At 37.1% G+C, this 24,666-nt stretch overlaps 1 protein-coding gene across 1 annotated transcript; it reads right to left on the reverse strand.

The window, feature by feature from the left end:
* Positions 1-311: 311 nt before the first annotated feature.
* On the reverse strand, positions 312-23,627 carry TMEM244 (transmembrane protein 244). Its single transcript, XM_049654660.1, has 7 exons — positions 23,612-23,627; positions 13,218-13,354; positions 9,029-9,156; positions 7,410-7,483; positions 3,810-3,935; positions 2,221-2,265; positions 312-432 (listed from the first exon to the last, which is right to left on the reverse strand). The coding sequence occupies exons 1-7, from the start codon at positions 23,625-23,627 to the stop codon at positions 338-340; spliced, it is 621 nt and encodes a 206-aa protein (XP_049510617.1). The 3' UTR covers positions 312-337.
* Positions 23,628-24,666: the final 1,039 nt, after the last annotated feature.

Here is a 24,666-nt window from a genome sequence, read left to right on the forward strand (position 1 = left end):
AAACATATTTTACATAAACCCAAGATTCTACAAATATACTTAAACATGCAACTTTTTTCCCTTGCATGGCACTATTAACATATTTTGAAACTAGTGTCCTATGGAACACTCTTTGGTAAAATACTGCATTTTATGGATTTGCAACATTCTGCTCATGAATACCTTACTAGTATTCTTCTGCTCTCCATTAACTTCTCCTTTTCTTTTCATAGTTATAAAGTATCTAGAATTCATTCAACCTTGAATATAAGGTGTGAACCAAAAAACTACAATTTAGCTCTGACACAATGTATGTAATAATACAGAAAGTCTGAGGCGAATTAATTCAGCTGTTTTGTTAAAACTCGTCCAGATCTGGATAGATAAAGTTGTCTTTGAACAAACAGTATGCGAAAGCCTGGCCTCCACATATCATTGAAATTAAGCCGGATCCTGCAAGTAATGAAAGGGAAGTTTTGGTTAACTACCAATAATGAATAATTCATTGGTGAGATTATGAATAAGAACAATTGTCATGACTAAAATAATGTTCCTGAAACTGACATAGCATTTGAAATAGGGTAGTTTATAGATTCAGCTAAGAGACAGTAGGTATATATTCTGTGCTGATAAATTGTTGAAATTCAAAACTTCCTTCAGGGAATAGATGCGTGGTTGTGTCAAATTAATAGTAAGGAGCTCTTAAAACTCAGAAATTCAAAGACAATGAAGTCAAAGCACATGCCAGGGATTTCACGATTCTCAATTCTTGTAGCTCTTCAGACCTGCCATTTGTTTGTGTTGTTGTTATTTAAAAATATTTTATAAGGTATTTCCTCTCTAATTATAAATGGAAGATATGCTCTCTTCTAACTTGGAAAATATTTCTTAGCCTAGAAGAGATTTTGAAAACAGAAGTCTACCTACCTGCGCTATTCGGTTATACGAAAATGCCTTTAGCTCTGATTTCATTGGCCCAGCGATTCTTGTGTTTTGTTTTGTCTTGTTTTAATATTAATCCAGCCTAATAGGGCTTCCATAAATCTGTGATTCCTTGGATGCCGGTAACAGCGTAACTCCCATGAAAGGTAAAGTTCCCAGAGGTGAGAGCCCTTAGGGGATCAGAGGCTCAGCAGGACTGGACAACTTCCTCACTCAGACACACATCTAGTGCGGACCATGAGATAGAATTTCCAAGCTGTGTAGCCACATTTCATTTATATCTAAATTTTTTAACTCAACGCAAACAGAAGAAGGTTACCTCAAACGTCATTTGGCCACCATTCTCTGAGTAAACCAACCCTAGTTCTTAAAACTGAAATAGTGACCCAACTATTTTAGCAATTCTGTTGGCCATTCCAGTTCACCAACAGACTTCCTCTGCCATCAGGTGGCATTTGCTATGTGACTGAAATGCCTAGGGCTTTAAATAAAGTAAATTTTGTGGTATTGCGAATAAAATCCAAGAGATAAGTTCTTGTTTTTCATGGAGAGATAAGAGCATTTCTAATTATAGCATGTCTTTCAGGATTTTCTTTCTGATTTATTAAAAATGTGCATTTTTTGAAAGCCTCATGCAAAATAAAATTTCAGTACATTCTCATGTGTGTTCTGTATGTACTGAACAATATTAGAGAAGAGTACACACTAAGGCTTATGGAGATGTAAGGGAAGTGGAAAATTAAATTCTAGTGAAGGGAGCTAATGAGTAATATAAATAATACTGATACTATAAACAGATAACTTGGCTTTGGGGAAAACAATGTAGCAAAATGCTGCATTTCTATTTTCCACTATTAAGCATGACAATATTTAGTTAAAACTATTGCCAAACTTACTGAAAAGAGGAAAGGTAAAAATTTTTGTGGTCCATACATGGCTTAAGCTAAAGGAAAAGCTTTAGAAAAGTCCACTGTAAATTGGCTAATTTTCTTACTAGATACACAATTGATTAATTCAGTTGTTCGATTTGTGGGAAGAAAAAAAATAGATGAAATAATGCTACTATGAAAACAGCAATGTCATTCATATTGAAAGAGAACCAAAAGAATATGTCATAAATCTATATCCAGTGTTTTACTCTATGTAATTTTAGAAAGATGGAGACTCTGAGCAGTCTTCTGGTCCAATTACCTGACCCACACAAAAAATATTTTGATGCTCCCACTGTATATATAAATATTTATGTTGTACCTAATACATACACACATGTGTATAACATATGGTGTCATATGTATATACCTAAAGCAGCCCACCAATGTGATGTCAAGGGGAATTCCAACATAACTGAAAAAGAAAGAAAAAAAGGATGTTGTTCATTTTTAAAATATATGTTATTTTTCTTTTTAGTCAACGAAGAAATACTTGTTTGGTCAGATCATATCCACATAACAAAGAGAAGTTTTATCCACATTCATAAAATTGGGTATCCCCAAAGCTGTATTTAATTCATAGTCTAGAAAGTCATTTGTGAAATCAGATACCTGAAACTCCTCACCTAGGAATGATGTTTTGAATTGATTGAGTGTTGATTTGATTATGAGTTGATTCGAGTGTTATGCAACATAGATGATCCTAAGACCATCCTTAAAACCTGACTTACCCTGGAGTTCTGAGCCACTTCGCTCTGAGCTCAATTCTACTCAGCAATATTTGTTAAGCACTTTCTTTGTGCCATGTGTCAGACAATTAACTTGTAACTTTTCTGGGTCTAGAACCTGTTGCCTATCTCAGCCTTGAAGATTGAGCCACCCTATGCTCCAGAGCCCTTTTGCAAATATCCTATGACTGTCTTCCATTTGAACTTAGTCCCCAAAGTAAGACAGAGAATTTGAGTTATGGGGTTCAGGGGTTCCAAAAGTTACTAAGGGAGGGTGTGTGCCAGGGGACTAGGATATTGATATACCAGCATTCTCTAATAATAGCGATGCTGGGATGTAGCAATTCATTTGGAAATTGTTTAAGATGGAGACTGATTAAACCATTAATAGACCACAGCACTGAAAATATAAGAGTGATTTAAGTTGCTAATAAATAATAACTTTGAATTATAACTTGTGGTTGATTACCACACATACCTTGACTAGTATTTTTTTTTCAATGGAAGACAGGAAGGGAGAAAAGTTACAATAGAAGAGTACATTTTGAATGGCTAGAGGAAAGAATGTTTGAACTCATTTACTGAATAAATATATGCTTAGACACTAGTCAGAAAATTTCTCATTCTCATTGACATGTCACTGGGTCTCCCCCATCTACACAGGAGACAACTAATGTGAATGATGTTGTGACTTTCCTTAAGACCATACACTTCTTAAAAAGGTAGGATTGGAATTTAATCCATTTTCTTTTGACTCCAAAGATCACAGGTAGAAATAAAACCCTTTAGTTTAAGAACCTAGTATTCTTGGTAAATTAACTACTGTTGGGAAGTTTGCCAGCCTACCAGTATGAGTTTCCTTAGGTCCCAGGTCCCAGGATTTGGTCAATTTCTGCCTCAAGGGAGGGTTTTGGAGCAAAAGTATTCCAAACAGAGGCAAAGCCTGTACAAGTTGTTGGCAAGTTGAATATGAGAGGAGAATAGGACACATCTATCTACATTTCAGTACCATTTTGAATTAGAAGGTGTAGCCAATCAAAATCTTCCCCAGGAAGTGGTAAGAGAACTTGGTGGGGAGGAGTAGTGTGGGAAGGAATAAAGAACTCTAACCAGTTTTATTAGTTAGCCATCAGAGGGCAATATGCATATAACAAAGTTCTACTCTTATGAATCAATTTAGGTACAACATCAGATTTAACATACTTTGTTTCCTTTATTTTATCTTGCTTACCAGTTGAAGTGATGGCAACATGAAGAATGGTTACTGAAATAGCATAATCCCAGACCCATTCTTCTACAACCAGAACAAAAAGCAATCCACACACCAAGTAGGTAACCTGTGTTGAGATTAAAAGGACTGCAAATGGAACGGAGAATATAATTATTTGGAACTAGAGAAACTAACAACTCTGAAACACAGTTAGTAATAGGACCATTACAACAATGTCTGTGAAGACATTTTGGCAAGAATTTTTAAAATATCCCATCTTTTAACAATCCTCAACTTTGGATAAGAACTTGTTAACATATTCTATTTCTTAATAATCCTCAGACTTAATAGAAAAATAACAGTATCTCTTTTGTACTTCTTTGTGCTTACCATTTTAAAAGGTAAAATACAATAAAGGAAGGTTACAATGGAATCAATACCTGCTGATCTACAGTTGGATTGCGAATCTCCATTTAAGATATATTAGAAACTAATGAGAAATTCAGTTCTCAGTTTTAGGAAATGAAAAAAAGAAACATAAGAGTTCATTGATTTATAATATTTCTTTGGTACCAATCATTGCCTAACTTGGAAATGAATTCCTTTGTGTCTTTATAATAAAATGGCATGCCCAGATAGTCATTTGGGACACATAACTGGTAACCATGGATGAAAGGAAGCCTCATAAATGGCTCATGTGGATGGAGGCACTCTTCTAAATCCACCCAATTGTCTTGGAGTGCTTTCCCTGAACATGTATAAAGAGCTCATTATTTATAGGTCAGGACCACAAATCTCTAAGAGCCTTGAATGTGTGAAGGGTCAACCTTTGCCTTTTGTCTTTGGTATGGATCTTTAAAGTGGTTTCAAAGGAGAGATCCATCAAATGCATGTGACAAATATACGTGACACATGTCAAAGTCCCTTTGCAATGGTATCACTTTCCATAAAAATTACCTTTCTATTTTTGAAAACAAGACAAAACAAAACACAGCAATTGATTATACATTCTTATAATTCAGGAATCAATGAATCCAGACAGGCAAACTCTCTCTTTTTCAAAACAAAGGGTTAAATAATCACATGATATGCTATCGTGCAGAAGTCATTTATTAACCAACGAGCCAGTGATTGTTTCATGGGCAAGCAAAACACCAACCAAGTAAGCAGGTCCCAATTGCCATCCTTTTTAAAGGCCTTCCGCTTATTCCTCTTTGATTTTATTTAATTTAACTTAACAGGTTTCAGAAGTTGAATGGAGAATTCACACCAGCTCCTTTTTATCACACGGGAATGAGGTTCAGTTCAGTATGTCCTATTCCCTACAATCAAGGTTGTGGAAGGAAGTGCATTGCTGTGTCATAGTGACTCCACGTCTTTCTACCACATTTCCACAGCTGCCTCTGTCAGTGGCTCACAGAGCCCCCAGATTATTATAGGGAAATAGAGATGCCTCCGTTATCAGCATTTACAGATTTTATAGGTTAACTTGCAGCTGCTTGGAGACATTGATTTTTGTCTTGAACAAGCTATATTTGCATATGTTGATAAAAAAAAGGCTTATGCTTTGTTTATGAAATGAAAGAAAGCATGGTGTAAAAGAAGCAGTACACAATTTAAAGTCAGGATACCAATGTGACAGTCTTGCCTCATAGCTTAGGAGTTATAAAACCTTGAGCACAATTTTAACCTCTGGGTCAGTCTTTCTCTATAATTGGGAAATGGAGTGCTATCTTATCTACCTCAAAAAAAAAAAAATGTTGGGAGGATGTTAACTTAAAATGAAAGCAATTTGCAACCTATTCTCTGCTATGTAAAGGAAAGCTATTAGTAATCAAAATGTTTTAACTAGACTTAAACTTTCCAGTGTCCTTGCTAAACCGACTCTCCTGGGTGACAAAATCATTGAAACAGACAAGAAACTTGACCCTAGATACATGCCCAAGGCTCTGAGATTACTCTTACACTTTATCTCTGAGATTAGTCTAAATTCTCAAAGTAACAACTTTGAAGAGTTATGGTAGTTATCTCCCCAAGCCCAAAATTAAAGATCTAATAGGCTAAGGTTTTATTGATATCTTTGTACAAATGTTAGTGTTTTGTGAGGGGAAAGAGCGATATAAACTGTGCCAGGCATCCTGGGGATTTTCACTAATCTCAGCTATGTAAAAACACAGCCTTTCCAATAAGCTGTGTCATTCCTATCTTTCATTGACTGACCCAAAGGCAAGAATTAAATAGTAACGGTTGAGTTTTAAATCCCCTCCCCAAAACACATACACAGCCCCTACTTAACTCTTTACTGTGACGATATCAACTGTGGACAGTTTTGATAGAAAACAAGTGAATTCTGTGTTCAATAGGGAAGTGCATAAAGAGAAGGTTAAAATAGAATGTTAGACCTCTTGTGTCTCATTAGAATGAAAGCCTCTTTTTCCTAACTTATTCTTTGTCTATCCAAACTTGAATCCATAATAGCACCAAACAAGGTTACCCATTTGAGGAAGTTGTTCTAAAGCTTTTCTTCTTGAATGCAGTAATTTTAACTGACCAAGTTTCCTGTACAAGTCATATTCAAAATCGGGTTTCTTTGGCTTCAGGCAATTTTTGTATATTTGCATATTTGTTCCAAACAAACCACGTCCAGTGGTTTTCTAAAGAATTGTAATGTTTAAAGAATCCACAATTCACTTAAAAAAAAAAAAGTAGGAAGAAATTTAGCAGAATGTTAAGAATGATTATATTTTGAATGTAAGTTTGTGATTGAATTTCTGTTTTTCTCCTTGCTACTTGTAGGTATTTTATAAGCTTTCATTAATTTATGTGTATTATTTTATAATGGAAATAACATTAAAATCTTCTTTTTCTAAAGATGAGACAAACTTACCTTGAATACCCACCAAATAAGTATGTTTGACATATATTCAATATAAATAGCTGTTATTATTAACATATATACAGGTGATGAGTATAGCAGGTATTAATTAATAATTACTTTTTCAGCAAAAATGATTAATTTAAAAAGATAAATTTTTCCTTAGTATACTCTTTCATATCATCCCCCCCCCTTTTTTTTTTCCTATCTTGGGAAGAAAAATCAAACTAAGCAGAAATGTACAAAGCAGAAAATGAAAGTCCTCTGTCATCCCAGCTGGGAGATAACAGTTTGTTGCATAATTCTCCAGATTTCTTACCACTGACACCATGTATTTTACTCTGTTCTACAAAAATGAATAATTACACTACACAAACACTATTGTCTTCATTTTCCATGCCACATCTCATGAGCATTTTTACATCAACATATTAAATCATTCTTCCTTTCCTTTGAAAAATATTTAATGCACAAAAAATTTACCTATAAAATTACCAAATAGAAATTCATATAGTAATTCTTTTCAATTATTCCACCATTCCATCCTATCCCATCTTTAAGGAATAGCCACTTTAAAATTTGTGATTGCATTTTTTCTACATTAATTTCTTAAGTCAGATATAAGATACAGATGGCTGAGAGGAAAGCCTGATATTTTATAAATTTTTATGAAACAACAACTATTTTTGATTTTTGGAGGCATTTGATTCACTAATTGACAAAGATTGGAAATTAAAACCAATTACCTTTATAATTTGTGTTGAGCCATGAGGGGTTCGTTTTGAAATCAAATGGTGCCAGGACATCCAACTCATACACCCTGAAGATGTTACAAATGAAAATAGTTTACCCTGGAGGAGGCAGTTCACAGCTTCGTACATCAAGGCCTTGAATATCGCTCTTCACATACAACATAATGCATTAGCTTTACCATGTGTGGGACATTTAGAAGCTGGCTGACCTGCATGGCAACCAAATAATCTTTTTATCCATATTGTCTTATTTGTCCAATTAAGTCCACTTTGTCCACCAAGTGGACTTCAATGTATTTTGGGTCTTCGCTGTAATCTTGGCGGTCTTTGACATCAAATATGGGAGGAGAATCTAATTCTGTGTCAAAAGCATAGGCATGGAAACAAACAAGACCCGGGTTCTAATCCTGATGGTGCTGTGAAACTGTGAATCTGGGCAAGTCAGTTCCATTTGGAGCCAAACGTCAGTGTCTCATCTGTAAACTGAAAAGGTTAATCTCTGAGACCTCTTCCTGTTGTAAAATTGGAGTCTATAAATATACCCCGTCTACTGTGCCTGTTTGTAGTTGTGTGCAGCTGGTCAATCAGTTAGCCGCCTCCTGGAGCTTTAAGGCCCAAGAACTTAAAATTCCTGTCCTCTGACTCACATTAACTACAAATCCTTGAAATGAGGCTCAGAGAGCCCTAAAGATTCTCAGCTCCTGCCTGCTCCAGGCATGGCCTCACCATCTCCAGTCCCAGCAACAGCTGAGACCCTGTTAGAGCAGCAGATGCTTCCTCGGTGGGTTTGCCTGCAAGCGTGCTGAATAGCATTATTCCCATTGCAGAAGTTGGTATAATTATTTTTGGGTACTCATTTGCATATTGAAATCAAAGGGTCCTAACTCCTTGCTTGCACAATAAAATTAAATTGTATAAACACTCAGCTTCTTAGAAATTATTTGTCAATCTACGTAATGTATTTCAAGGCAGTCAATGTATTGGCAACCTAAATCTGTAGAGACAAAATTAAATCACAGCGAGACTAAAAAAATTACCTGAAAAAATTGCCTCCCACTTACATAGAAATAGCATTAAAAATACACGTTTTACTTTGTCCTCATAATAACCTTCTTTTGATCAATTACTTCCACTTGACAAATGAAGACAATTAAAATAAGAGAAGTTCTATGGCTTAGTTAAGATGTTTCAGAAAGTTAGTAAGAACCTGGGCCAGAATTTAGGTCTCCTGACTTGAGTCCAAGAGATATTTCAGTATATATCAGAATATTTAAATTTGATGTAGATTATCTCTAAATTCCCTCTCATTCAAACTGCTCTGATTCAATACCAGCCCAGGGAGTAATAGCTTCATTTTCTTTCCATGACCATCTTCCAAAGAAGTAAGTGGGACAGTCCTGTCTGGCCCTATCTATCCACATCATTTCAAGATTGTGCTTTGATCATTTTGGAAGACGGCACATTTGCTTATTTTTGCTTAAGAATGGCATGAAAATACACCATATTTAAGTTGTATCCTCTCTTCCATAAAGACATGTCGAGAATTAAATATAAACTCCTTTCATATTCAATCTCAGCTTTTTCATTCTGTTCGAAGGAAACGCACTACTTACTTGAGCATCATGCAGCACATGCCCAGAACCGCATAGTACACAGTGTAGAAGAGAATGACACATATAAGGAGATTCTGCAAAACAACCTGCGGAGAACAGAGGCGTGAGGTCCAAGAGCCTGGGCTTTTTCACACGGTTGTCGGTAACGAGTCTGACAAACAAAAGACGATGAATGACCACTAGATAGTGTTGGCTACCTTTGTTTTGCTTGGAGACCCATGGGTGGGAAGGACTTCAAAGTCCACAATGAAAGTTTTTCGGACTGGAAAGGCTGACATGGTCCACATTTGCCCCAAGGATTAATGCAGTACAAAAAAATCCATAGCATTTACCTTCCATCTACCATAACATACTTCCTTCATGCCAACATTCATAGTTTCATTTGACAAAATGATTTTATTTTTTTAATTTTTTAATGTTTATTTTTGAGAGAGAGAGAGAGAGAGCGAGAGCGGAGGAGGGGCAGAGATTGAGGGAGACACAGAATCCGAAGCAGGCTCCAGGCTCTGAGCTGTCAGCACAGAGCCCCATGCGGGGCTTAAACTTATAAGCCGTGAGATCATGACCTGAGCTGAAGTCGGAGGCTTAACCGATTGAGCCACCCAGAAGCCCCTGACAAAATGATTTTAAATCTCAGCTATCATAATAGTCAAAATATGAGAACAGCTAAGAAAATTTGAAAAGTGTGAACAAAAAAGTACATAATCGCACAATAATAATTAAGTCTGTGTGCAAGAATTTACAGAGCAATTGACTAAACACCAGAGAGGGGCCTGAAATGGCCTCTACCACATATGAGACTTACCAAGGAAGCATTGCAGATTAATGGGGACCAGATGGATTATTCAACAGTGTTGTGAAAATTGTCTAACTTCTAGACAGAAAAATCCCATTAGATCCCAGTCTCGTACCAGACACCAAAATAAACTGGAAATGGACTAAAGGCTTAAATGCCAAGAAATAAAATGGAAGAAAATATCTACAATATATATTAAGAGCAAAAAAATGATACCCATAATACATAAACACACACAAATTAAAAAAAAAGACAAACAAACCAAGAGAAAAATGGACAAAGAATATAAATAGGCAGTTCACATGAATAAACATTTAAAAAGCCAATAAACAATTGAAAATGTCTGAACCTCCCTATTAATCTTTTGAAATATATTCTTGTGAATATAATAAAAATGTCAGCATTTCACATGGAAATTTTCTAGTTTATCTTTTTCCCTTTTGAATCTTTTTAAAAGTCTTCTTGTTTGGTCAACTCGTATAACACTTGAGCATTATTCATATTCTCTGAATCACCAATTCACCAAATCTACCAAATCTTTTAATTGGCCTGGGCACAGAGGAGCCCTCTGCTAGACAAGAAGAGAAGAGAGCGCCCAGCACACCACAACCAATTTGCTAACTGGACCAACTTTATGGGCTTACCAAGAATTTCCTTCTTTCAACTACCTACAAATGGGTGGATTGTCTGGCCTAAGAGAACCACAAGAAATCAGTACTTAAGCGTTCTAGCACCTTCAGGGTCCCATGCCCTCTGCCCGCCCACACTCATACCATGCCTAGCATTTCCCCCCTACTCTTTCCCTGTCAACTTCCCCTAGCCCAAGTCTCTTCTCCCTCTGCCCATCATTCTCCTCCCTTTTTGCTCTTCAGTATCGCCCACTCCTTGTTGCCTAATCTCCCCTCCCTCATGGTCCTTAATCTCCTCCTATCCCCATTCTTTTATTTATTCATTTATTTTTGGATTTTATTATTTTTAACTGAAATATATTTGGTACATTTGTAAATTTAAGTTGTACAACATGTTGATTTGATACATTTGTATATTGTACTATAAGTGGCATTGCAGCTATAGTTAGCATTTCATCATGTCACATAATTATCATTTCTTTTTTGTGGTTGGAACATTTAAGATCTAGTCTGTCAGCAAGTTGGTGATTGTAATACACTACTGTTGTCTATACTCTCTGTTCTGTGCATTAGAGTTCTAGGACTCATGATTAGCTGCAAGTTTGTACCCTTAGCACCTCAATTTTCTTTAAGACCTGCATGGCTTTGTGGTTTCATGTAAGCTGACACAATCCTTTATAAGGGAATAATGAAAAGGATGAGATCTTCTTCTCATAGCTCTCTTTATTCTTTATTTTATTAGGGAATAAAAATATTTTCTAGAAACCCCCATCAGATGTCCCATTATGTCTCTCTCATTAACCACCACTTGGGGTCATGTGGTCACTTCCTGAACGAGCACAGGCAAAGAGTAAAGGGGTTTACCATGGTAGGTTTAGAACACTGAGACTTTGCCTCTGGGGATTGGCACCTACTGCTGTAATAAAATAAAAATTATTAGCAATTATTAACAAAGAAGGAAAAAGGGGAGTGGGGTCTGCTACAATGTAGGCAGCTAGTAGTGTCTTCCAAGTGGTAGAATCAATATGGAAGTAGTAAAAAGCCCTCATTTGTAGAGATTATTTAGCGGTTATGAGAACATGTGAAAACTTTGCCTGAGTCGAAGGTCCAAATAATGTGTCCACATTTAAGTTGGTTGGATTCTTTCCCAAATGTTGAGGTAAGAATCTGCTGATGTGGTAGGCAACAACATTGATGCTTCTGCAGCCTTATAATTTTCTTAAGGGTCATGTGTCTTTGGGTTTGTTTTACTCTTTATTCTATATATTAATATCAAGTTGTTTGTCTTTTAATTTGAGCATTAATAGCCTCTAGTTGAAATATTTCTAGATGATCGCTTTGTTTCAATTCTATCCAAAATAAGATAAATAACATATGGTCCCTGGGGCACCTGGGTGGCTCGGTCGGTTGAGCATCCGGCTTTGGCTCAGGTCATGATCTCGCGGTTTGTGAGCTCGAGCTCCGTGTCGGGCTCTGTGATGACAGATCAGAGCCTGGAGTCTGCTTTGGATTCTGTGTCTCCCTCTCTCTCTGCCCCTCCCCTGCTCATGTTCTGTCTCCATCTGTCTCAAAAATAAATAAAACATTTTTAAAAAATTAAAGAAAATAATATATGGTCCCTATACTAATATACAAACACAAAACTATTATTTCTATGTTAATATTAAAATTTAAATAATTTTTATTTAGTTAGTTTATTTTTTTAATGTTTATTTATTTTTGGAAGAGAGAGAGAGGCAGAGCACTAGTGGAGAAGGGGCAGAAGGAGAGAGGGAGACACAGAAGCTGAAGCAGGTTCCAGGCTCTAAGCTGTCAGCACAGAGCCTGACGAGGGGCTCGAACTCACGAACTACGAGATCATGACCTGAGCAGAAGTCGGACACTTAACCAACTTAGCCCCCAGGCGCCCCTTTACTACTCTTTAAAAAAACATATTTGGATCCTGAACCAAATAGAGTGTGAAAAAAATATGACATTTATGACATTTGGCTATTTGAACTTGACTGGATATTTGATGATGTTAAAGCATTATTGTTAATATTTCACAGTGTTATAATGATTAGAGGTTTATCATATGCAAATACAAGATCATTATAAATGCAATTTCTTTATTAAAAAGCTCCCATGTTGTTTTATTTGTGCATAATTGCAGGACTATTTTGAGAGTAGAATATATCTGCACAAGTCTGGAACATGTGCAAATTTAGGATATGGCAAATACTTTATAAGTTGCTTTCAAAAAAACCGTCTGCTAAACGTGACCTTCACAATCATCTTTTTTGATGAAAAGCATTGTGATGCCAGTTTTCCTTCTACTGCCCTAAACAACAAAGCCTTTCTTAATGCGTTGAAATTAAGGAACGACTGTACCTTCTAGAAAGGAATAAAATTCTTTTAGTTTGAGGTTTCAGAATCCCCCAAACCAGAACTACTATATGCAGGTTGTGTCTCTGAGATCTCAGAGTTTTAGTGCAGACTGAGTGCTCCAGCTACATAACTCATTCAACCTTCTTTCCAGTTTCCAAACTGGTTTGACTGGGTGCAGGAGTGTGAACAATACTGACTCCATCTTTGGTCCTGCATCTTGTTGGTGCCCTCCCCTGGGGCTATGTGTTCCAGGCGCCTTGGAGGTTAATGTATGCTCTGACCAGAATGCGGGAAGACTTGTTGGATCTGCCCACTTTAGATAACTATACCCTTTCCTCTACAGAATCTGTGGGTTAAGGTCTGGACTTGGCTGCATAGCGTGTGGATCATTACTCACCTGATCCCCACGGTCAGTAAGTTGCCCTGAGTAAAACTCTGTGAAAATGGTATGGAGTGGCTTGCTTCGTTTGGCAGTCTCAAAGTGCCTTCTCAGTCTGGAGGATACTTTTACCGTCCTTCCTCCACCTTCTAACTCTGGGCATAATTCAAAAAGGAAAAGTTCATATTCATTCCATCCTTCTGGAGTCAGTAGCCACCTTTCATCCTAGTCTTCATTCATCTTTTGAATTTTCTCGTACCATTTCATAACAGCCCCAGAAGGATAACTTCCACATATTTTGTGGTATTTCTTCAAGCAATTGGCTAAAAGATATGGGGTCTAACTGTTCTATGACACCCCATTTTATCTAGAGGAGGACTGGGACACGTCCTTTATGCTCACTAAGGTATTCACAGTGGCTGGCCTGGTTCCTGCCACAGGTGGGCTCTCAGTGAATATGAGTTGACTCACTCATTACAGTTTTAGGAGTGAGAGAATCATGGCTGATTTTCAACCTGCACATGTGTTAAGGAGTAACCATTATGACAGATCAGAGCCCAGGCCACATGGAACACCACCTCGTATAAAAGTAATCTTCGCTGAATGATAAGATAATAATCAGTCACCAGATAGTTATTGACTGTTGACACTGTGCCCAAAGCTATTTCAGACTTCCTGGGATGACAAAGGAAGTGAGACAAACAAAAGTATCACACAGTAAACAATTAGAACAAGTAAATATATCTAATATTTACACAACCGTTTAAAGTATACCTGTAAAGATTATCTCATACTTCAAAATAAGCACTATAATTGAGCTAAGATTGTAATCACCTCTTTTCAAATGAAGAAACAGAGGTTGGGAGAAATGAAGTGATATGCACAAAGGTGATCAGTGGAAAAGTTGCAATTTTATATCAAGTTTATTAACTCCAAGTCAAAACATAAACTTTGCAGTTCTGATTATGAGGGCAAGACTACCTCAGAAGGGAGATAACCCAGGATTCACAATGATAGAGGGCTGTTGTTAATGAGAATCATAATGGTCCACACTCTTCATATTCAGTGTCAGCCCACATGCCCTTTAAATGCTATTCAAATTTTATTATTCTTAAGAAATACCAAGTGTTTGCATGTGAAGAGTGCAAAATCCCCATACTCCATATCTAGATATTAAGATTCTCTAGATATTGGGTAGAGCCTGGGTATCTGCATTTTAACAAACCTCTCAGATGATTGCAATGCAAAGATCTACTGAGGACACAGGAACAAGTGCATGTGATAAACAGAAGGTAGGTTTCTCCTATCGTTTCCTCCTCAGGTAGAATGTCTAAATGGGAATTGGATGGACAGCTGGGAAAACTGGATTCCTGAGCAAAATGGACAAGATGGATGAGAGACAGATTTCCAACTAGAATGAACAAATATAATCTTTTACTTCACTCATAATAAAGAAATGCACACTAAAACAACAGTAAGATACCATTGTTCTCCTATAGGCAAGATATATATACATATATATGTGTATATATGTGTGTTACATATATACGTATATATGTGTATATATATATACGTATATATGTAACACACATATATATATATATCTTTAGAAGATTTACTTGTTCTGGTGAACATAAAAGACATTGTTCTAGACTGCTGTTGTGAGTAGAATTTAGTACAAGTGTAATAGGAAGCAATAAATCAATATGTAGTTTTCAAAAGTGTGATCTGAACCTAAATTCTGGTAGGAAATAGAAAAGTCTTAAAGGTGTCTGTCTTTACACGGTGCAATCATTGGTGATTTCTCCCCCTTTTTTTCTGTATTTTATAAATTTGTAATGAAAGAGAGCGACCTAGTTTCTAGCTATCACATCTTGTATGATTGTAGGCAAGTTACTCTGAGTAATGTTTTTATGTGTAAAATAAAACAATGGTGTTTTTAACCCTTAGGGGCTCATTATTTTGTTGAATGTCTAATGCGAAGTATGGACTATGCAGAAAAATAGATATACTCACAAATACACAAGGCATTGTGTGCAATTTCAGGGTTTTCACAGAACTGCTAAAATCCATGCATGGATCCCTGGTTAAGAATCTCTGATCTTGAAGGATATTTTCAAGTCTAACTATGAGCACATAAAATCCTATGGGGCAGATAGTGTTCCCATCCCCTTTATAAGAACTAAAGAAACCATCAACCTAGTCATCATATCTACAGCAATGGCAGATGCTACAAGTGATAAAAAAATATTATTTGTAGAATTAGTACTCTAAATTGTATCTCAAACTTCAATATGTCCATTAGGCTCTTTCTCTAGTTGAAGGGAACAGAAAAGCTTCATAATGATGATTATTGGAATAATGTCTGAATCAATTAGAAAATGGACTCAGCAGCTATTTAGCTGTTTAGCCACCATTCAGGAGTCACAACTCAATAGTTAAGTACACGGTGGCACTGGAGACCCAACAACACTGAGACAATCTTCCACGTGATGACTAACCTCTTCTGGTCTCTGTTTCTCTCTTTGTTTCTTCTTTCAAGTCTTCTCCCAATTAATGAACTCTCTCACACACAAAAAGAGAACCTGGTTAGATAAACCAGTCCCTACCTGGTATATGGCCTCCAGGGTGGATACAGTGCTATTAACAGGGGCTAGTAGACAGCTGACTGGACCATAGGTGGCTGTCTTTCAGTCAAATGAACTTTTCTAAAGCGCCAGGGATGTCTAATGATAGAATTCGCCTCACACAAAGCATGGTGACCTATGTAAAAGTCACCCCACAAATAGGGTTGAGGTAAGGGTCAGTACCCAGAATACTTCTCAGAAAGAGAAGGCTTCTGGCTTATTTGCTGCTGTTAAACTAAGACTGTTTGTAAGACAAACATGTAGAAAACAAGTTCAGATATTTGTCTCTATTAAAACTAATATGATAGCGTAGATTATGAGGATGAGGGTGGTTCCGGGAGGTGGGAGAAGATGAGACAGATTCTCCTGTTTTCAGGTAGTGGTTAACAGTTTTTGGTCAGTTCAGGTCTCCACTCTTTCTTCTCCAATTTCTGAAGTTCAAAAGGGTCTAAAATACTCTAGGACCCCAGTTGCCTCTTTGATTTTCTAAATTCCAGCTTTTATTAAAATAATGCACAGTCATTAATTCAGTCCCCAAAGTATTCAGTACAAAAGATAAAAGTATACACAAATCTGTGAACTGAATCGTCATTGAGGAAATTTTGGAAAACGTAAAAGCATGAAGCACAAAAAAAGTGAAATCACCCACAATCCATTATTCTCACAAATGTAAGTTAAACTGCTATCCAGAGCTGTAGGTTCTTTTTGTCAACCCCTGTAGTTTCCAGAGACGAGAAGTAAGTGGGGGCTTTCTATCTCTCTCCCATACCCTTAATGCAGTATCTAAAAACTATAAATCTGATAGGAAACATAAATGTCTTAAGAGTGTTTGTCTTTAGATGCTAAAATCATGCCATTTCCTTCTACTTTTTCTGTATTTTATATATTTCTAATGAAAGAGAAAAGACCAGGTTTCTATGTCATATGCTAGAACCATAGTCATTCTTAACCCCACGCCAAATATACAAAAATGTATTAGCAGACAAACACCAAAACATTTATACAACCTGTTTTTGAAAACATAGGGAGTTTGCACTCTCTGTCTCCCAGCACTTTGACAAATACTTTGTGTTTGCCAGGTTTACTCTGACGATGTCACAATGATATCCTCAAGGCAGGGTCAGCCATCTTGGCCAGATCAATTGACAGATTTCTTCATGAAGTGTGTGTGTGTTGGGGGTGTGGTGGGGTGCGGGTAGAGTTGTGAGACGGGGGGCAACACAAGAATATGGGCTCTAGATCTTGGGTGCTTCTGTGATGGTATTTAGGTGGTTCACCTTCCCAGATTCTGATATCTCATTCATGTAAGGATAGTGAGGCCTGTTCAATTTTGCTTATTTTGAACAATACTCATTTCATCAGTAAAAAACTATAATTTCTTTCTTATGCTCATTGACAATGTCTCTAGCTTTTCAACTGCCTGAGAATCTTTTCAACTGTATACTCCTGACAAGGATACTCCAGATGCTAACCAGCAGCTACTGGAGTGTAGATTAAGCTTAATCTATGCACATGTATCTCACACTACATTATACCAGAATATTTTGTATTTTACATAAAATATATACTTTCAAAAGAGATCTTTTTATGTTAGGTTTTGCCCCATTTAAATGACTTAAAATTTAACTACAGCCTTTGCAAGAAAAAGTCAAGCAGGTAAACCGTAAAAAGGCAATGTGAAAATTGTAACATATTTCTCAAGCACAGAAAGTGGAAACAAAATTGTCAGTGAATTTAGGTATTTTTTTCCCTGAACTCTCAAAACAGTAAGGACATTTCCTATATAATTACACAATTATTATCATACACTAGAAAGTTTAATGGATACACAATATTATTTATACAGAATTCATATTCAAATTTCTCCAGTTGTCCCCAAAACTTAGAATCAATTAAATTTTCACATTCTAGGGGCACCTGGGTGGCTTGGTCGGTTAAGTGTCCAATTCTTGATTTCAGCTCAGGGTATGATCTCATGATCATAAGATCAAGTCTCGTGTCCGGCTCCATGCTGAGTATGGAGTCTGCTTGGGATTTTCTCTCTCTCTCTCTCCCTCTCTCTCTCTCTCTCTCTCTCTCTCTCTGCACTCCCCTGCTTGCATATCCACGCACACTTGCTCTCTCTCTCTCTCTCAAAATAAATAAATGAACAATTAAAAACAAACAAATAAATACATTTTCGCATTACATTTGGTTGTCATACTTCTTCCGTGCCATACCCTAGATTGGTCTGATGGTTTCCTTCTGATTAGAATCTTTGGGGAAGAATTCTACATATGTAATATTGTATATTTCCATTGTACCTCATGAGGAGACACATTATACTATTTTGTCTCATCAGTTTGATCACTTGGTAAAGATGATGCCTGCTGATGTCTCTGTTTTAATTGTAGTCTTTATCCTTTATCACTAATAAGTAATCTGTGGAGTGATGCTTGAGATTATGTGAATGTTCTGTTCCCCTAAAACTTTGTATTTATTGGCTTTAGCATCCAGCGATATACCTTGTCTGAATCAATTACTTACATTGGTGTTGTAAAATAGTAATTTTCTCATTTTATTTTTTCTTCTACATATTAGTGCACATTCTTTCATAGAGCTCTCCCTTCTTTTTAAACAGTTTTTTAAATGTTTATTTATATTTGAGAGAGAGAGAGAGACAGAGCACAAACCGGGGGAGAGAGAGGGAGACACAGAATTGGAAGCAGGCTCTAGTCTCTGAGCTGTCAGCACAGAACCCCACGTGGGGCTTGAACTCACAAACCCTGGGATCATGACCTGAGCCGAAGTCAGACGCCTAACCAACTGAGCCATCCAGGTGCCCCTAGAGATCTCCCTTCTTACCTTGAACTTATGTATATATCATTTATTCATCTATTTTTGGTAACTTGTAGTGTTTTTTATTTTCCATATGTTACAACACATTAATAATCATGATTCTTGTTGATGCTAAAATTGTCCCAAATTTGACCGATTTGAGCACCTACACTATACCTCCTGTGTTCTTTTTACATATTGTCATCATTTTCTTCATGCATCCTTGCTTTCTGTCACAGCCTGACATGCCAGTGAGACACTTGCCTTTTTTATACTATATTTCTATATGCATTTTTGTCTATTTGTGAGCTTTCTATTCACTTCCATTGACTTCCCTGTCTTTCTGTCTATTCATAGATAAATGTAACACTGTTTTAATTATAGAAGCTTTATAGTATGTTTTAATATAGGCACCCCTCATTGTTCTTTGTTAGAGGTCTCATTACTATGTTTTATGTTTGTTTCTAAAGAAACTTCAAAATCTACTTAAATAGCTCTATAAAACAACTTTATGTTATTTTTATTGGGATAATATTAAATTTATTATTAAGATGGGAATAAATGATGGCTTTATAATGATGTTTACTCCTGCTATCCAAAAACCAGAACAAAAAAATTTCCAAATTCATTCAAATTTGCTTTTATATCTTTCAAAAGTATTTTAATTTTTCCTCATAACACATTTTACACACTTCCTGTTGCAATGTCTATTTTATTTTTGAGAGAGAGAAAGAGACAGAGCATGAACGGGGAAGAAGCAGAGAGAGAGGAAGACACAGAATCTGAAGTGGGCTCCAGGCTCCGAGCTGTCAGCACAGAGCCTGACAAGGGGCTCAAACTCACCAACCGTGAGATTGTGACCTGAGCCAACATCAGATGCTTAACTGACTGAGCCACCCAAGTGCCCCTTTTAAATTTATTTATTTTTTTAATGTTTATTTATTTTTGACAGACAGGAGAGACAGAGCATGAGCAGGGGAGGGGCAGAGAGAGAGAGACAGAGACATAGAATCTGAAGCAGGCTCTAGACTCTGAGCGGTCAGCACAGAGCCTGACGCGGGACTCGAACTCACGAGCCGCGAGATCACGACCTGAGCCGAAGTTGGACGCCTAAGCGACTGAGCCACCTGGGCACCCCGAAATTTATTCTTAAAATAATCCTGCTTTTGCTACTAATGTTACCAAAGATTTATCTTATGGTACCATCTAACTGGTATTGTTTATGTACATAAAGATTTCTGGGTTTTATTTTTAATTTAACATTCTATCACTTTACAGAATCTTTTCTTTTTTAAACACTTATTTATTATTGAGAGACAGAGAGACACAGAGCGTGAGCAGGGTAGGGGCAGAGAGAGGGGGAGACACAGAATCTGAAGTAGGCTCCAGGCTCCGAGCTGTCAGCATAGAGCGCGATGCAGGGCTCGAACTCACAAACTGCAAGATCATGACCTGAGCCGAAGTCATTGGCCCAACCAACTGAGCCACTCAGGGGCCCCCAGAATCTTTTTTTTAAAATTATGTTAGTGTTTTTATTGATTCTCTTGGATTGCCCAAATACACAATAATATCACCTGTAAATATAGTTTCACTTCTTCTACTCCAATTCTTTTTTTTTTAATTTTTTTTTTAACCTTTATTTATTTTTGAGACAGAGAGAGACAGAGCATGAACGGGGGAGGGTCAGAGAGAGGGAGACACAGAATCTGAAACAGGCTTCAGTCTCTGAGCTGTCAGCACAGAGCCTGACGTGGGGCTCGAACTCACGGACCGTGAGAACATGACCTGAGCTGAAGTCATACGCTTAACCCACTGAGCCACCCAGGCGCCCCTCTTCTACTCCAATTCTTATGGCTTCATTATTTATTGTAGTCTGATTGCATTGGCTAGTACCTCTAATTTATTTTCAAATAATGGTGGAGTTGGTGAGTATACTTGCCTTGTTCTTGGCCTTATTGTGAATGCTTCTAACATTCTCTATCAAGAAATATACGGGCTTGGGGGTGCCTGGGTGGCTCATTCTGTTAAGCACATGACTTCAGCTCAGGTCATGATCTCGCAGTCCATGAGTTCGGGCTTGCTTCAGATTCTGTGTCTCCCTCTCTCTCTCTGCCCCTCCCTTACTCATGCTCTGTCTCTCAAAAATGAATAAATGTTTAAAAAATTTTTTAAAAGAAAGAAATATACTGGATTTAGGATTGCAATGTTTGTGTTTGTGTGTATGTTGTTATATATTATCACTAAAGAAATAATCACTTCCTATTTTATTCAATGTTTTAATCAGGAATCATTGTTAACTTTTGTCAAAGGCCATTGCAGCATCTATGAAGATGATTCTACAATTTCCTACTTAGTTTTATAAACAAGATAAATAATGTTAGTAGATTACCCAATATTGAACCACCCTCACATTTTCAGAATAAATATTATTTGGTCTTAATGTATGTTATTTTGCTTTTCACTTTTATTTCCATAAGTAAGATTGAGCTGTAGTTTATTTCTTTTGCTATCTTTATAAGGTTTAGATGACAATGTAATTATTACTTCATAAAAATATCTGTGGCTTTTCTTTTTTTTCTCTACTCAGAAATATCTTAAGTAGCATTAGGAATGTATGATCTTTGGAGTATAGAAGTCCCCTATGGGAATTCTGGGTCTAGTCCGTTTATAATAACTTGCTCTATTTATTCTCTGAAAACTGGGAGCCCTTATGTGATTTTACAAAGCAGAATGCTCCCATTAACTAGAAGAGCTTTACTCTTGACTACAGAGAAAATATATGTGTATTCTTCAAGGTCTAGCTCAAGTATCATTATTACCACTCCATCTCCTACTGTAGGACAGAATCAATCCTTTCTTATTTCTTCTGCATCCATAGCCTTGTGTATATGTCTTACAGATCCGATCACATTGTTTGTAGCATACTTATTTATAGAGGTTCCCTTTTCTCCAGACTTTCCAGGAGAGAGACACGGATTTAATCATGTTTAATTCTCCAGCCACAAAGCTATTGCTTAGTTTGTGGTAAGTATGCAATAAATATATTTTGAATAATGATGAGTGAAGAGCAGTAAAAATAATAACAAAATTTCACTTCAGTATGAACCATAGTCTATTCGTAAAACATGTAGGCTTCAGGGTGAGAGACACTAGGGTTTCTTTTCCAGTTTCTCACTGGCAAGGCTATGACATTGGCCAATTACTCTGTGTTTGGTTTTACTCATCTATAAAATATAGGTAAAATCTCATAGGGGTTTTGTATTCAGAACACGTGTAAAACTCCTAGCATTAAGTACTATATGTGCTCCACAGATAATACCTTGCCCTATTACTCCCCACATGAAAGCTTACTTCTTAGTTCTTTGGGCAATTCCAGAGCAATCATGAAATACATCTCTCTAGCCTATAGTACCACGGAGCACAGTCCTGCCTTCAGATAGTGGTTCCCTCTGAAAGTGTCTGCATGGATGAAATTCTCTAGGTCATGTCAATAACCACACACAGGAATGTGGTGTGTCCCTGAGATTTTTAAATTCAGTGTTTGTTTTACAATTGTAACTTTACATTAGTTCAGTGTAGTTATGAAATGTGTATCCTACCGGAGTTCTGAATAACAATACATTGTATTCTGAACAACAATTTAGCAGTCCTCATACCTGGGCTTTCTTCCCAGTTCCTGTGCTAGTTCCCCAGACACCAAATTAATTAAATGGCCTTTGGCCATGGCTCTTTCCCTTGAGTCAGCTTTTCTCTCATTTAAAGTATAGAGACGGGGGGATTTAATTAGCCCAATGGCTGGCACATTGCATACACTCAATAAATGTTTGTTAAGTCTTGAAATTCTCTTTGGATAAAGGTCACTTTTGCCATTAGTATTAATTTATGAGCATTTGAATAGTTCCTGTGATGATGATATTGACAATGAACAAGGACTTAAGGAAAGTTAACTCATAACTTACAGGCATGTATCATGAGACCAGATTTTCAACAACTCACCTATTTTGAATGTATTCACTGTTGGCCTAATGTTCTATAGCTGGGATTCTAACACCTAAAGCTCTGGGATTATAAAAAAGGAAGACCTGTAGCAATTACCTGAATATTTACCCTGGAAGGACTGTGTGTGTGTGTGTGTGTGTGTGTGTGTGTGTGTGTGTGTAAGCCCAGACTAAATATAGAGTCCCCATTCTTTATGTAAGCTACTTAAGGAAAAGGATATTATCTTTTAATTTTTTTCTCTCCAGTAAAAGTTATTATTGCTTGTTCAATCCCCAAACTATATATAAATTATGAATAGTTTGAAATGCTCTTAAAAATAAGTTTTAAAAAAATATTTTCCCTGAGATAATATTTTCACTGACCTAGAAAATTTTTCTTAGCTGTTGCCATACTTAACATTTCTAACTGATGATGTATGTTGTGATGATGGCAGTGAGCAGAAAAAGCTTGAGGAAATACACACAGTGCTGATATTTTACTAAAATGAATGTAGCACTAATTCATAAAACATAATTTAATTTTTAAGTAAAAATCTGACTTTCCAGAGTGTCATTCCCTTAAGGCTAGATCTTTATAGGCCCAAAGCCTGTGTGAATTTACACAGCTGCTTTGAGGCTTTGCATATTTCCTTGTTTTAGGTGCTTTGATTTTTTTAAAGGGGTATTTTTATACTGAAATAAAACACAACTATTAACACTAGCCTCAAGGGAAAAAGAAACTAACAAACCTACAGCTTAAAATGTTTCAATACTTTTCCTTTAAAATCTTGCACATCTTTTAGAAGTGGGAAAAATGAAAGCCATCCCCTGCCAAAAACAGAGTAAGGCCAAACTGTCATGATTTCAGAAACCGATAGCAGAGGTGCAGGGGTTAATACTAGAAGGTGAAACGGTCTCTCCTCAACAACCATTCTCTGAATGTTTTAGAATCTTCTCTTGGGCAAGGGTGTCTCTAGATTGCCACCATTACCACAGGACGCAAGCATTGCCGCAGAATGTTTTCTGCATAGTTCCCAGCCAAAAGTGAAACAAGTTGCCTGCTGACAGAGAGGCCATTTATAGAACATATTTGCTTACACCCGTGCTAGGCAGTAACTGAAAGCCAATGCGAAGAAGTCATTCCTCTTTACCTTGCTTGCAGCAACTCTGGTCTGGAGAGCCATGGACACATCCTAGTCAGAGAGGTGGTGACAGACACTCTCTTTCTATTGACAACATCTGGAAGGAGAGACAATTGTCGCTGCGAGCTTCCCAATTACTCCTGAAGACTAAGTGTGAGACACAGTAGTGCAGGATGATTGGATTACACAGAATGAGACAGAAGCCATCTGTGAGCCACACGTAAGCTGCTGAGCGCCGGGATGAACAACCTTATTAGACGACCGAGCTCTCATTCCATTTGTAGTTTGGTCGAGTTTGAAAGATGAGTTGATTGTTTTTAGACAGCACGGCAAATGGGCAGGGATTTGAAACTCTCCCTGGCTGTATGAGTAATTATGGGCTCATACTTAAATTAGAAACAAGGATTTTCAGTTGGGAGGTCCTGAGACTGTCTCCGAAGGATGCTACTGGCATTCGTGGTGAAGCATGGCCTGTTCTCTCTTTCCCCCGCAGGAGCTTCCGCCTGCCGAGGAAAGAAATCGTTAGACCCTTCACATCACGGCAAAGCAATATAAAAATTCTGATTTGGGGTTGGGAAAGAGAGTGATCCTCATGCTCTAAAATAAAGGCCTTTACACAGAGAGTGAAATGTTTCCATGAATTGCCAGGATGCATTCAGTACCAGAACTCTGTATCTCTCTGTGCCCCAGGGCTCCAGAACCAGTCCTTCACTTACCACACTTCATCACATCTTTTGATTGGCACCGACTTCCAATGTGTAGATGGCAATTCACTTGTTTCTGTAGTCCTTTTGCTAGTACAGCACCTTCATAACCTCTTATTGATCACATTCTGTAATGCATACCCCCATACATCAGAGCACAGCTCTGGGAAAGGGGGAAAAGATTGTCTTTAGCAAACCCA

Source organism: Panthera uncia (assembly GCF_023721935.1).
Source record: "Panthera uncia isolate 11264 chromosome B2 unlocalized genomic scaffold, Puncia_PCG_1.0 HiC_scaffold_24, whole genome shotgun sequence".
Lineage (NCBI taxonomy): Eukaryota > Metazoa > Chordata > Mammalia > Carnivora > Felidae > Panthera > Panthera uncia.